This window comes from Anoplopoma fimbria, chromosome 8 (genome assembly GCF_027596085.1).
Source record: "Anoplopoma fimbria isolate UVic2021 breed Golden Eagle Sablefish chromosome 8, Afim_UVic_2022, whole genome shotgun sequence".
NCBI lineage: Eukaryota > Metazoa > Chordata > Actinopteri > Perciformes > Anoplopomatidae > Anoplopoma > Anoplopoma fimbria.
Genome location: NC_072456.1, coordinates 26042128 through 26056573, shown reverse-complemented (window position 1 = coordinate 26056573; position 14446 = coordinate 26042128). Strand labels below are relative to the sequence as shown.

General features: G+C 41.5%; 1 protein-coding gene across 1 annotated transcript; it reads right to left on the bottom strand.

The window, feature by feature from the left end:
* Positions 1-1782: 1782 nt before the first annotated feature.
* On the bottom strand, positions 1783-10474 carry nrl (neural retina leucine zipper). The gene is given in 6 exon segments (XM_054602071.1): positions 1783-1944; positions 2144-2359; positions 4273-4557; positions 4662-4759; positions 4762-5474; positions 10470-10474. Coding segments are annotated over 6 exon segments (1479 nt in total).
* Positions 10475-14446: the final 3972 nt, after the last annotated feature.

The following is a 14446-nucleotide window of genomic DNA, read 5'->3' as shown; positions in this document are numbered from 1 at the left end:
AAAGAGAGGGGTGGAGCGGGGGGGCTGCAGGGCGAGCTGCAGAGAAAAAAGGGCCTTGCGGAAGAACTGATGCTCAGATAGGTGAATGGGAAAGAGACGAGGTCAAAACCTGCATGGAAAGTGCACAAAATACACACAGCAGCACGACTGGGATGGTAAAGTACTTCGTTTATTTCATATGCATATGAAACCACTACAACAGGAGCAGGAAACCACTTTGGATGGCCATCATGTTTTGCAATAATGTTAATTCTAATCGCAATTTGGAATAAAATAATGAACTGTAAGAAAGTAAAAATACACGCTAATGGAATAAACCCAGTAAAGGAAAATAATTGTAATCAGTACATAAATAAACAATAAATACTGAATAAATAAGTGAATAAATAAAAGAACAATTTATTTAACCTACACCCAAACAAAATAAATAGCTCTAATGCATGAACCCTGGCAATGATTTCATGGGACAGTTAAGAAAGGGTGTCTCCACGGAGAGAGTTTTTTTTTGCATTTTGTTATTTTATTTTCAATCCCTGCACCTTTAATTTCCTGTTGCATCCGTATAGCCCACAGTATCCGAGTCCACAGTGACCAGCTCTGTGGTGCCGCCATGTTGCATTAATATTGTGGTCGTCCACGTTACAGAGGTGTTCAATCTGCTCCCAAAAATAGCTTCTCTGTGTTCGTTAGAACCGGACACAACCACACAAATCATGCCACACTCTTTTATCCTGCTGCGATGGGTTTCCTCTCTCTCTCTCTCTCTCTTTCACCATATGCAGTCGCTTTATAGTTCAGCACACTACCAGCTCTTTGTATGTTAAAAATGAGCAAACAGCAAGTCACCGTTAACGGCTGAAAAAAGTTGCCATTTTTCAACTAGCAAAAGGTTGATTTTTTTGGTTTTGTTGCTAAAACACAAGAGCAATATACCCCCCACTATTCATTTAGCACAATCACTGGAAGATTCCCATGAAAGGTATCCTTGTACATTCTTTAATCTATGATTATTCAACTTACAAAGAATAACAAGTCTTGGTGAGCTTTAACACTTTGGTAGGCAACTGTGAAATATTAGCTGGCAAACACAACTGCATGCCGTGGATACTTTATCCAAGCCCATACCACTCCACATCCAGCACCACTGCACTACTCAGACCTCTGCAGCTTTAGCAGCTTATTATAAAAATAAAAACACACACACACACACACACACACACACACACACACACACACACACACACACACACACACACACACACACACACACACACACACACACACACACACACACACACACAACTACATTTTGAGCCTCAACCAGTCATTTGGAGGATACATTGCAGCTATATCATATTGCATAGATAAAATGCTCAGCAGTGTCAGGGATTATTGTTAAGTTTTAATGCACGATAAAGCTGTTTTTTTATTTCGATCTATTTTTCACAGTCTTGTTTGTCCACAGTTGCACTCTGGGCAAGTTTTTGTGCAACTATTATTCACAGTGAAGTCCAATAAGCAGCCCAGAGCCGAGGATAACTCTACAAATTAACAGTCGATTCCCCTTTAATCACTCAAGAGTGGTTTTCACAGTTGTATTGCCTCAAAAACTGCCTGCCAATGTCTCTCTGTCACACTCACAAATACACATTCACACACACACACACACACACACATACACATCCTTGTTTTCCTCCCCAAGTCTGATTACTCATCATTGATTGCTCCACGTTGGCTGGTTTCTCATTGGTATTGCTTTCTTCCTCTCCCTGTGGGTTTAGCTCAGAGGAAGTAGTCAGGGGGCGGGGAAGGTGGGTTGCTGGTGCGGGTCGGCGGGGCGTCGCCACCGATGCTGTGGTTCGTGCTGAGGAGCTTCTCGTAGCGAGCCTTGTAGGCGTCTCGCTCCCTCAGCACTCGAGTCAGCTCGCACTGTAGCTGGTCCAACTGAGGAGGAGAGAAAAAGCTTTTGGTGAGCCACAGTGCAGAGATGTTCACTTATTATTCATGCGATAAAATGTCAGCAATGTAGGGAATTTAGTCTGAATTTCCAAATCAAAAATGAGATTAGGTAAGTATTTGGGGTCAAATAAAGTTTATTGCATTAAAGATAAAGCTTGTCAGTGTGACAGAATCGACCGTGTACCTGTTGTGTGAGCACATGTTTCTCCGACTCCAGGGCGTGGCGGTGCTGTAGGCGCTTGTAGCGGCAGGACTGTGCATAGCCGCGGTTCTTTAGCGTGCGGCGTTTCTGCTTCAAGCGCACCACCTCGTCCTTACTCACTCCCCGCAGGTGTCGGTTCAGCTCGCGCACCGACAGGCTCACCAGCTGCTCGTCGGAGAAGCGGTCGTTCACCCCGCACTGCCGAGCAGACGGAGAAAACACACATTGAGAATATGCTGCAGTTTAATGCAAATTGGCAACGAGACGAATGCTGAAAAATGATTGATGAGTAGGATGGGTGTGAAGTGGATTTAACATAAATATATGACTGTGATATGACTGGTGGCAGTGGTGGACTCCAGTGGAGAAAGACACGATAAAATGCTCTGTTTTGTGCAAAGTGCCCTCTATAGTACCCTTCCAGTAGAGAAAACGGGATAAACTGCCCTCTAGCTAGCCCTTCAAGTAGAGAAAACATAATAAAGTCCCCTCTAGAGGGCCTTTCTATTAAGAAAAATGCGATAAACTGCCCTCTGGAGAAAACATAAAAACGGCCTTTGCCTTTTCAGTGGAGAAAACATGAAAACGTGCCCTCTAGGGCGCCTTTCCAGTGGAGAAAACATAAAAACGGCCCTCTAGGGCGCCTTTCCAGTGGAGAAAACATAAAAACGGCCCTCTAGGGCGCCTTTTCAGCGGAGAAAACATAACGATGGACCCTCTAGAGTGCCTTTCTGTTAGAGAAAACATCATACACTGCCTTTAAGGACATAAAAACGGCCCTCTAGGGTGCCAGTGGAGAAAACATGGTATGGACCCTCTAGAGTGCCTTTCTGTTAGAGAAAACATCATAAACTGCCTTTAAGGACGCCTTAGTGGAGAAAACTTTATCAAGTGCCCCTTAGGGCGCCCTTCCAGTAGAGAAAACGTGGTAAAGTGCCCTCCAGGCTGCCCTTGGAAAAAACGTTGGTGTCCTTTTAGTAGAGAAAACGAGATACAGTGCACTAACGGTCTACCTAATATGGAGAAAACAGGATGCAGTGCTATATTGGATTCCCTAGATGCTAGAAAACGTTTTGTATGCAGCTGGTGGCCTTTTTATGTTTTGTCGTTTCTGTCCCTCAGACAGCCTGAGTCTGCCACTGACTGGTGGACATGTGATGGGTTGTACTGTGTGTATGTTTGTGTGTGTTTGTGTCTGTCAGGGGGCACATTTCAACACCACATGTCGATAATCTGTCATGTAATCTGACTAAGTGTGGGTGACAGTTATCAGGATTACGCACAGCAATAATAGCAGATATTATCATAATAAGCTCAGGCTGTGCTCCACATAGAGATCCAACCAGACATCTTGATCGACCACAACTTAGACTTCAACGTTAACTCACCAATTCAAGTTACACTCAGCATTCAAGAGTGAGTTTAATCAGCAGCATGTGTTTTCCTCTAAACACGTAAGTGTTGAAATGATTCTTAATGGGTTTAAAGACTGGCTTGTGTGAGTGTTAGAAGTTCATTATGAAAAGGCTATAGTGGAATTTTGAAAAACATCTAAAAAAGAACCCCCTTTTTTTGCATTTATGTTTAATAAATTGTTTATAACACATAGTCATACTTCCCCTGTGGGTACCAATAATTGGAGGCTTATATATGAACAGATATTATTTAAAAACAGCTATATTTATTTGTAGGAGAAGTGATTTTTGCAGGCAAATACCATACATTTATACAAATTTAAAGATGTCTTTATACATGATTATAACTACTTTATAGTGTGTTATAAAGCATCCAATACATTTTAATATGGTTGCATTTCTTTTCATTGCAAATCAAGACTTTGCGCCGTAACAGACAAATATTTAGCTTCTCCAATTGTTGCCCTGCAGAGAGCGATCCTTAAAGCTACGCTTCAGATAGACACCGACATTAATAACCACGTTCTAATATCCTAATCTTAATCCTTCACTGCACGATCCCTCTCTCCATCCTCTCAGCCCTCTTATGCGACAAGTGTCACGCTTCAATTCTTTCACCTCCAAAAACATCTCCCCGCGTTCCTACTGCCGAACGCTTCCTGTTGAGCGTTCAATCACGGATCGATGAGTGTGTACCTGATTGAGTTGTGGGTGGTGATGATGATGGTGATGGCTGCCATGCATGGGATGATGTGGGTGGTGATGGTGATGCTGGTGGTGATGAAGGCGGCCCTGGGGGCTGAGGGGTTGCGGGTAAGGGGCCGAGGCCGAGGCGGCGTTGGGGAGCGAGGGAGCGCCGGATGAGAGGAAGACGAGCGGGCGATGGCACATGTCCGTCCCTTTGGGGCAGGAGATGTCGGCGCCGCTGTCGCTGCTGGAGTCTCCAAGGTTGCTGCTCGAACTCTGAGAAAGACCTGGAAACTGAAGAGAGGAGGAGAGAAGGGAGATGATGAAGAGGAGGCAGCGTGGAGGAGATGAATCCTGTATGAGAGAGAAGAATCATGAAGTAGAAATGATTGTTTTACCTGCGAGCTAACAGCAGCAGCAGCAGAGTTCAGCAAAGCCTCCACAGCGTCCTCGCAGCCCAGGAACCCGTTGACCGGCCCCCTCTCCCGGTCCCCCGCTCCGGCACCCCACCCAAGGCCCCCAGCAACGTGGCGGGCCCCGTCACCTCGCCGCCAAACTGCTGCTGCAGCGCCGCCAGCCAGATCAGGTCCTCCAGCGAGGCCGGGGCGGGACCCGGAGGCCCGCCGTGGGTTGGGCTGCCCTCCACGTTCCCCTGAGAGCCCGAGCTGATGCCCGAGGTGAAGCTGTTGGAGATGGAGAGCGGGAAGGAGATGGAGGAGGAGGACGAGGAGAGGGAGGAGGAGCCCGAGGGTGGCGGATGGGCGTCGCTGAGCGTCGGCGAGGGCGGCAGCGAGTTGTAAGGGCTGGAGCTCAAGCTGGAGTCCTGCGGGGGTGGCCGGTGTACGGGGAGCTGGAGGGGTCGTGGGGAGGCTGGATTTGGGGTACACGCACGGGGAGCGAGCGGAGGAGTGTCCGGTTTCACCTCGAACTTGAGGAGGTCAAAGTCGTTTAGGTACTCCATGGCGAGGGGGCTGGGGGGGAGGGAGGGCATGGGGAGGGAAGGAGAGGACATGGCGTCTGCTGCTGATGCTTCTGCTGGTTGGAGCTTCAACAGGTGGTTTTTTTTTCCGTGTGTCAGGATCGTAGTAAAGTCCAGTCCTCTGCCTCGGTGCAGCTCATAGACTGCAGTGATGACAGGAAGTAGACCGGTGGGTGAGTTTCCTCTGTGAGACACTGTGCGTCCTCGTGTCCTTGTCTCTGATTCTCTGCTCCTGAAGGAATAAAGAGAAAAGGAGGTTTGGGATACAGGGACAAGAGATTGGAATAGTGTTACAAGCTTTCCAGGTATAAATCCATCAAAAGGTTATTTTTTAGTAGCACTTTGGGTACCACTTCCTTATGAAGCAGCCTTATTAAAGTGTTTATTAGCTGTAAATAATGGCTTTATTAAGTGTTATTAAAAGAGCACTACAATGATTTAGCATAGGATTGTCAGCCTTTGAATGGACAGAATCAAAGCAGCAGAATCAAAGATGTTGTCTTTTATTTTATTCCCACGCATTCTTCTTCCATGTCAAAACCTGCCGCCGACATTACCCACAATGCAACTTAACCACAGACAGTTCAGTTGGAGATTTGAGAGTCTTATGCTAGTAGTAGCTAGTGCATGTGATGTGTCAAATTCCCCTTTAATCATTCACTAATACTTTATAGATCCATAGGATACAAATAGGAACAACTTTCTGGTTGCCAGGTTGTGGATAAATCCTCCTCTAGCTTCATACTTGCTTTGCCATTTTAGCTAACTCTTAAATCTATTAGAAAGCGCCCTTAAATGAACTGTTCGACCACCAAATATGTTTATTAAATGCATAATTTAAGCATGCAACATTTTAAAAACAGGATTAAGAATCCTCAATGTAGTTGTCCTTTTTATAAATGCATTTGCTGGTTTGTTTAAAGTCTATTGTCTCTTTAATGCAATTTTGTTTTACGTTTTCATGTTTTTCACTTTTACTGTTGCTGAAACTTTTTCCGCTGCCATCTTGTCCTAGACCCCTTCAAAACATCGACATATTAACATCAATTTATCACAGTTAGTTTATGTATTTAGTTTATTTAAGAGTTATTATTATGAATTAAAGAGTAAACTAAAAGAAAATGGCTGATAACTGATCTACAAAGCATAAATAAAGATGCATTAACCATTAATTAAGCCCTTAATTGCATTTTATAAAGCCTGATCAGAAAGTGGTACCCATTATTTATGTAGATCATTTGTTTAATAAGATCATGTCATGTTGTATGGAATATTATACAAAACACCTTTCAGTTAGATGTCTTAGTGTGTTATATTAAGACACTAATCTGCAGCAACCCCCCCCTCGTCCACCACATTATACAAACCCTTGTAGGACTATAAACGCTTGTGACGCTTACAGACGAACCAGAACTTCTTGAGATCGTAAAACTTTGACAATATACTGAGAAACGTCATCATTTGTGCGTATGCATGTTCAACAAGCGACAAACAAGAATCGTTGAATCTAATCTGTGAACGGGAGAATTAAAAGAATGCCTCATCTTGTGTGTGACAAAAAAAACATAGAAGAAAAAATGTTTTGTTTATCTAAACTTTTATAAAAATGTCTTCCGCCTGCCATGTGTTTGAATCCATCTCCATGTAGAAATGATTGCCCGTTATTGCACTAATGTAATCACACACAGACACAACAGATATTCCATAATATTTCTAGAAAGATCTGCCTACTGGACACATAACCGACCGAAGAACAAGAATTCAGAGGGCTTGAATAATTGTTTGACAGAAAAAGATCCACAAGTCTCAGAGACAAAATCCAATTATGGACATGTTCAGGCTTTAATCCAGAGACATTCTTTAATAAATCAGAAAACATTTTTAAATATACAACGTTACTTTTCCTCCTGGTCCATTGAGATTCAAGATCAAAAACTTTTGTTTCTCAATACTGTAAAGAATAACTTGTTTTAACAAACTTCACAAATATGTTCAACAATCATCTAACAATTAAAATCATTCAGCGAAGTGTAAAAGACAAAGTAAGTCCTCATGATATCAATAAAAAGTTCAATATTTTCAGCATAGCTATTTCCCCCAACAACAGTGATTAGAGGCCTCCAGATGTAAGAGTTATTAATATGAAAATGAACATCTCATTAAAAAGTCCACCTCTGACTATACAGTGCCTCGGCTGCACAGCTCATTAGTTACGTCCCCCGTGGCTCAAAATGGACTGTAAAAGAAAGCGAACAGGGCTCCAATGGAGGCCTCAATACGGCTTTGGACCACAGTCACAGCTAAAAAAAATAAAAGCCCACGAGCAACAGAAACATGAGAGAAACAATACAAACAAAGTGTAATGACAGATAAAGACCCTGGCGTGAGAGTGAGTGATTCTTACCGTCGGTCATAGAGATGAAGGATGGTCTCGAGCTCTCTTCGACATCCCCACCACCACACACACACACACACACAAATAATCAACTGACTGGGTTGACCGACACGTTTGGAATGAGACGCAGAGGAAACACAGAGTGTGTGTTGGTGTGTGTGTGTGTCTGTGTGTGTTGGTGTGTGTGTGTGTGTGTGTGTGTATAGCACTCTGTCACTGAGTGCCACTGCCCCCTTTCTTTCTTTCCCCTCTGCTGCAAATCCCTGTTTGCAACAATCCCCTCTCTCTCTCTCTCTCTCTCTCTCTCTCTCTCTCTCTCTCTCTCCCTCTCTCTCCCATATCCCTCTCTCATGGTTCACAGGCATGTTCACACACTCTGGTAATGTCTCTCTTTTTTTTTCATCTCTCGCTCTGTCTGTCGTTTGTGTCTTTCTGTGTTTCTATTTTCTTTTCTTTTTCTTTTTCTTTTTCTTTTTCTTTTTCTTTTTCTTTTTCTTTTTCCTTGTCCCTTTCTCTTTTCTCTTAATGCAACATGAGCATAACAAAGACAATATATAATATATTTATTTATTTATTTTTTTATTTTAATTTTTTTTTTTTATTTAAATTTATTTAATTTAAAAATTTTTTATTATATTATTTTATTTATTTTATTTATTTTATTTTATTTTTTTATTTTATTTATTTTATTTATTTTATTTTAACAGTTTCTTAGCTGTACCAGAGTTAGCTATAAGCAGATTTGTACATCTGTATTCCCTGGGCAGGAAACAGAGAATCAGACATCTCTGTTCAGAAAATGAACACTGTAGTATAAAAAACCACAATTGCAAGACAGTACATATTCAACACCAGCAACATCAAGAACAACATAAAGGAAGCACATCAAAAACCACACTGACACACGTCAAGTGTTTGCATCCATGGCTGATGAGGTACACGATTGGGTTGATTTTTAGGCATAATCAGTAAGGCTCTCTTATATGACTTGGCAGGCTGACTCAGTATATATATATATATATATATATATATATATATATATATATATATATATATATATATATATTTGTTGGTCGTCCTAGTTATCCTCCGGTTATCTGAGTGTCGTGATACAAACTCTTTTAACGGGAGAGGAGCCAGATCATTGATAACTTTGGAAACAAAACTAGACACACAAAGCTGTCAAAGGTCAAGAGTTTATACTTGATGATGATGATGTCACAATGATGGAAACTTTTTTTGTCCAGCGCCTTGAGTGTTTGTTCTTGTAGAGAGTATATAACCATTCAGTATTTATTTATTTATTTGCACAAACTAACAGAAAACTTGACTTGTATATAGATGTTTTAATTTTATTTTAGGGTTTTTATAATATAATATAATATATATGAAATTTTTTTAATGAAAAAGGTTTAATTCATAAATTCAAGAAAAGAGCAGAAAATAAGTAACCCTGTCTGTGTGTGTGTGTGTGTGTGTGTGTGTGTGTGTGTGTGTGTGTGTGTGTGTGTGTGTGTGTGTGTGTGTGTGTGTGTGTGTGTGTGTGTGTGTGATGATGTGTGTTTGAGTTGATGGTGTCACACACACACTGAAAATCCTCTCTCCCTCCGAGGCGTCATATTATTTCTCGTAGAAAAGGTCAAAACATATCACACTTGTTGCTGCGAGTTTCACACACACACACACACACACACACACACACACACACACACACACACACACACACACACACACACACACACACACATGAACTGCCATAAACATCAGGCATTTCCTCACGTACTCAGTTTGTCATCATGAAAGTCAGATAAGAGTGTAAAACAACAGCTCTAGTTGGCCTGTAGACTCCAGACTGCCTCACAGTGGACACTCACAGCTACTGAACCGAGCCTGATGGCAAATGATGGTCCACAAAATAAACCGGTAGTTTGCAGCACTCAAGAATCAGTGGACGTTCACGCTCATGTCCTCGAAATCAGCTGATGTTTCTCTATTTATCACATAATAACTGTGCTTTCATTTTATTTATTCTAATCCATCTGGGGTCTAGTTATTGGAAATCTCAATCAAAAGTGTCATTCACTGACATCAACGTTGAATTTATCACTTTTAAAAATGCATCAATAAACAGCAGTCTAAATAACTTTTGTCTGCACTAGAACTTTTTTTTCAGCTAAATTCCCGGCGTTGTGGCTGAAAAACCCCCCAAAACAGAGCAGCTGTCGAAAAGATTTTAATAATTCCACAAAAGGGGGTTTGTTTTTGTTCTTAAAACACCACCTGTGTCTCCACACTGCACCGCTCTTGCAGTTAGGCTCAAAAACTGTGAATTAACTCTGTTTTTTCTTTTTTTTCTAAAGTCTTCCGATGAGCAGAGAAACGCACAACAAGCATTTCTCGGTGCTCCTTAAAAGCTAAACGTGTTAATCCGGAGTCTCTCTGTGTCTTAACAGTGTCTCGTTAAGGAATCAGGGAGTTAATAGTGCCGATACACAAATCTGTATTAGACAGTAAATAAAACCCTTTAAGGGCAACCAGACACGCTGACTCATGGAAACAGCTCAAGTCTCAAAAGCAGGATTTTATTTTGCAGTAAAACAAAAATTTGGGAACTCTGATGAACAGAACATTTATTGGCGAATGAGGGAAATATGACAACTATTATAACTGTTTCTCCTCCCTCCTCTCAGTTTCCCGTCCTTCTCTTTCTCTGTTTTAACCTCTCTATCTGCCCATCACTTGTGTTTCCGGGGGGAAGCTTAGCCGCTAAACCAACAGGGCCTCCCATGAGGGTGAGGGACAAAGAGAGGGGGGAGACACAGAGGAACTTACCTCATGCTTCATGCCCAACGCACCACCAGCCCTCCTGCATCTGCACACACACACACACACACACACACACACACACACACACACACACACACACACACACACACACACACACACACACACACACACACACACACACACACACACACACACACACACACACATTTGTCCCCACGGCCACTTAGATGCATCTCTTGCGTTCAGGTGGGAACTGGATTCTAGTGTTCAGCGCTCTCCTGCAGCCTTATTTCCAGAGGCGTATTTAAGTAATTAGCCCGTTAGGATCCAACACTGTGATTATCATAATGGGTAGCAGTAGTGAGTAGTGGAGGCTGTAGTGGTTGTATTCTGATTGTTCTATACTTACTATGTTTTAAATTAATTTCCCACAAATTCCCTGTGCTCATGTTTCTGGAAACAATGAAAACACTTTTGTGTCTTTAGGCAGTGGTTGTCAGTGGGATTTTAAAGGGCCAGTTCAACAATTTTGGAAATATGTGTATCTAAAAAGCTACTGTGCCTAGCAAAGAAATAGTGCACATACACAGTGACTATTTTTACTTGCACAAAAAATTCATGCCCACATTCCGAAAAAGAAATATTCCTACTAATATGTTTAAATGGCTAATAAAAAATGGATAGTCCACTAATATTCCTGTTTACATGCAGTCGTGTATGTTACAATCAAAATAGGATTTTCAAAATTTCTCCAACCACCTTGAAACGGTCAGCGTTGCTATATTTTTGGCGCCTGTCCAGAAACCTGTTGCTATCCTAAGCCTTTCATATATTTAGTATGTGTTTCTCCTTCCGAACCAGAAATGTGGGTTTTTGTTTTTGGCATGCATCTCTACTCCACCCTTGCAAGCTGTTGGCTTGTTAGCTTGAACATTGAATATTGAGACATTCTAAATGTGCTGTATTCATGTCCAAAAAATGCTCCAAAAACCAGAATAATATCGGCATATCTAACATGTCTTCCTTGGAAAATGCTATATTAGGAATAAGTCCAAATTTGGAAAATTCAAATGGCATCTCCTGTTAACGTGGCAGCGCATGATTTGTTTGTGCGACATTTTATGAAAGTTTTGCCTTAAAATTTGCTTCATAATTGAATGAAAACACTATATGAGAAGGATTTCAGGCCCCTTTAGCACCGGCAGTTTTGGGAAGTATGCAAAGTTTTGCTTCGAGATGACATGTTGTCACGAGAAACCAACGGAGACTCCAGGAAGTTCAATCCCCCGACCAACAAATAGTCCATCGTCATGTTTTAAACAGGCCCTATTATGCTATTTTTCCGGGTGCATATTTTTATCTCCAGTTACAGTTACAACATGTTTACATGCGTTAATGCTCATTATCCGCCTTGTGTTTCTCAGCCAAGCTAGCTACTTCCCCTTTGCTTCCTGTCTCCCTGCTAAGCTAAGTTAACCAGAGTGGTGTCGATCTTCTCAACTGACTCAGAAAATAAGTCTGAATACATTGATATGGATAAAGAGAGATTTAAGTGAATTATGCAGAGGTTTTGAAATGTCATTTTTCAATGCCGTGAGCACTTTAAACTAAATCCCATCCTCTTCCATTATATTGGGGTCACAACAGAAACCTCAAAGGCAGATATCCTAAAACCTCAACTGATAAAAACGAAACTATCTGCATGGGGAAGAAAAAAAAAAATAGGGCTTGGTGATTTGGGTGAAATTGATCCTTGAAACTAAATCTTCTTGCATCATCAGCCAAACACCAGCAGTGTGAAGCTGACCCCTTCCTCACCTCGTAAACCCACATTTCATAGACATACATATATATACATTTATCCTCTTGAGAGGCTCTAAGGGCAACGTGGGGTCACGAAACGGGAGAAACTCAGGATGAGCCTGAAGCAGATTTGAGGGACCAGGACAGAGGGAATGAGAGAGTGACGGAGTTGAGGACCGGCCTGGACTGTTTGGACAGATGGTGTGAGGTGGAGGCCTGTAGTTGTCCCACTACACCGGCCTTATCCCACAGATACATGTCCTAATCCCCACTAACTCTACCACATGCAACAGGCTTACACGTCTCACTTCAGGACCCCCCTCCCTAACTCCCCTCCCTCCCTCGATCTGAGGATCTGCCTCCTTCACTCTCTACACACACACACACACACACACACACACACACACACACACACACACACACACACACACACACCAAATATGGTGAATAATGACGGATAAACTGCACAAAAATGCAAAAAAAAACTTGCCAGCGAATATAATATGTTAAGGGCTTTTATTGTGAAAGTAAGAACAGAAGGAGTTAATCTGGTCTGGTTGTCAAGGTTGAAAGGAGCAATAAAGTTTGCTGTATGTAGGTTTTGCGTAAAATTCGTGCTTTGTGTGAAAGTATTTATGTCAAAAACAAACGTTAAAACAAACTATATTGACGTGAAGATTAATCAAACGTCAGAAAACAGTGTGTAAAAAGATAAAATATATCGCTTTCGACAGTTTGATTTATCTAATCCTGGATCAGTGTGATTATTTTCGTAAATGACAAAATTTCAATGGAATTGGTGAAAAAGTTTGATAAATGAATAAAGGGCTAGAAAGAAAACAATGCAAACACTGGAATAACAATTTACTTCACAGGGTCAGTTCACCTAAATTAAACACAACAACTTTAACTCTATCTATTCAGTTTTGGTTTCATTTGTCCAAGCTTTCAGATTTCTGCCTCTACAGAAATAAAACGGTTCCCCCACAAGGCAGCTCGATTCTGTCAAGTACTGCTCAGGTCCTACATTATGTTATTTTCCCTTTGTTTCATGTTTCATCCATTGGATTTTAGTGTTTCCTGTTTTATTTTGAAATACTCACCTTGTCTCTAGATTCACATACTTCACGTCCTGCCCGGATTCGTTTTACCTGTCCCTCATTTCCCTTCCTCCCTGTGTATTTAGTCTTTGTTCTCCTCTTCTCTGTTGCTAATGCGTCTTAGTTTTCATAGATTGTGTAAAAGTTAAAGTTATGGTTTGAACGTTAGGTGAGAACGTTGATCCGCCGTCATTGTCTGATCTTCACATTGAACTCTCACACATTCCCCAAAATGTCAAACTACTATTTAAAGTCTTCCAACGTGTTTGCATTATTTTGCCTACCCACCATTACTTGAAACATTATTGTAATATCAGCAGCGTGCCTCAGGGCTCTTTGATTTCATTACTCTTATGATTGATTTTAAGATGTAATCTATAAAGAAAACAAACATGCTGTGATGTTTTTATTATAATTAAATACATACAGACACACTCTGTTATATTCTCTTCATCCCTGAAGTAAAACATTTGTTTATCATCTAAACTTCCATCGCTTCTTCTAATCTCAGTGTTTTTGTAACAGTCATCTAATCCATCACTTCAGCTGTTAAACTCTAAACTGCCCATTGAAGTCTGACTTTGAGCTCATGGAGCTATGAGATTACGCATTGTATACCTCTTAAGCTATTTGCAGTCTTTTATTGATTTTCATGCCAGACCATCTTTACCCGCGACTGTGTTGTTTGTGTTTATGTCTGTGGGCGTTAAGTTTGTTTGCTTGTGCTCGTCCACACGTGTGGTCTCACTGTGATCGGACTTATCAGGCTAGTCACAGGATTAGCGCTGATTCTCCCCCAGAAACTAGTGTCAGATTAACAGATACCCATGCGTTCATAAACCATCTGTAATGTAGACATAAGCTGTCAGTACCCCTGCTATTACCTCACCCAGCCTCAAGCGTCTATCCCCATCTCAGATCAATGAACGCATTTAATCGTGATCATATCTCTTCCATTTGCTCAATGGTAGGTCTATGAGTGCTGCTGGAGGTTCGGACATTTAGGTGTTTAATCCTTTGGGGAAGGACCATAATTCGTTGGGAAAAGGGGCATCAGTTGCCAGAGAAAATGTTGGCATTGTCCATTTTTGCAAACCAATACAATACATCTGAACAAAA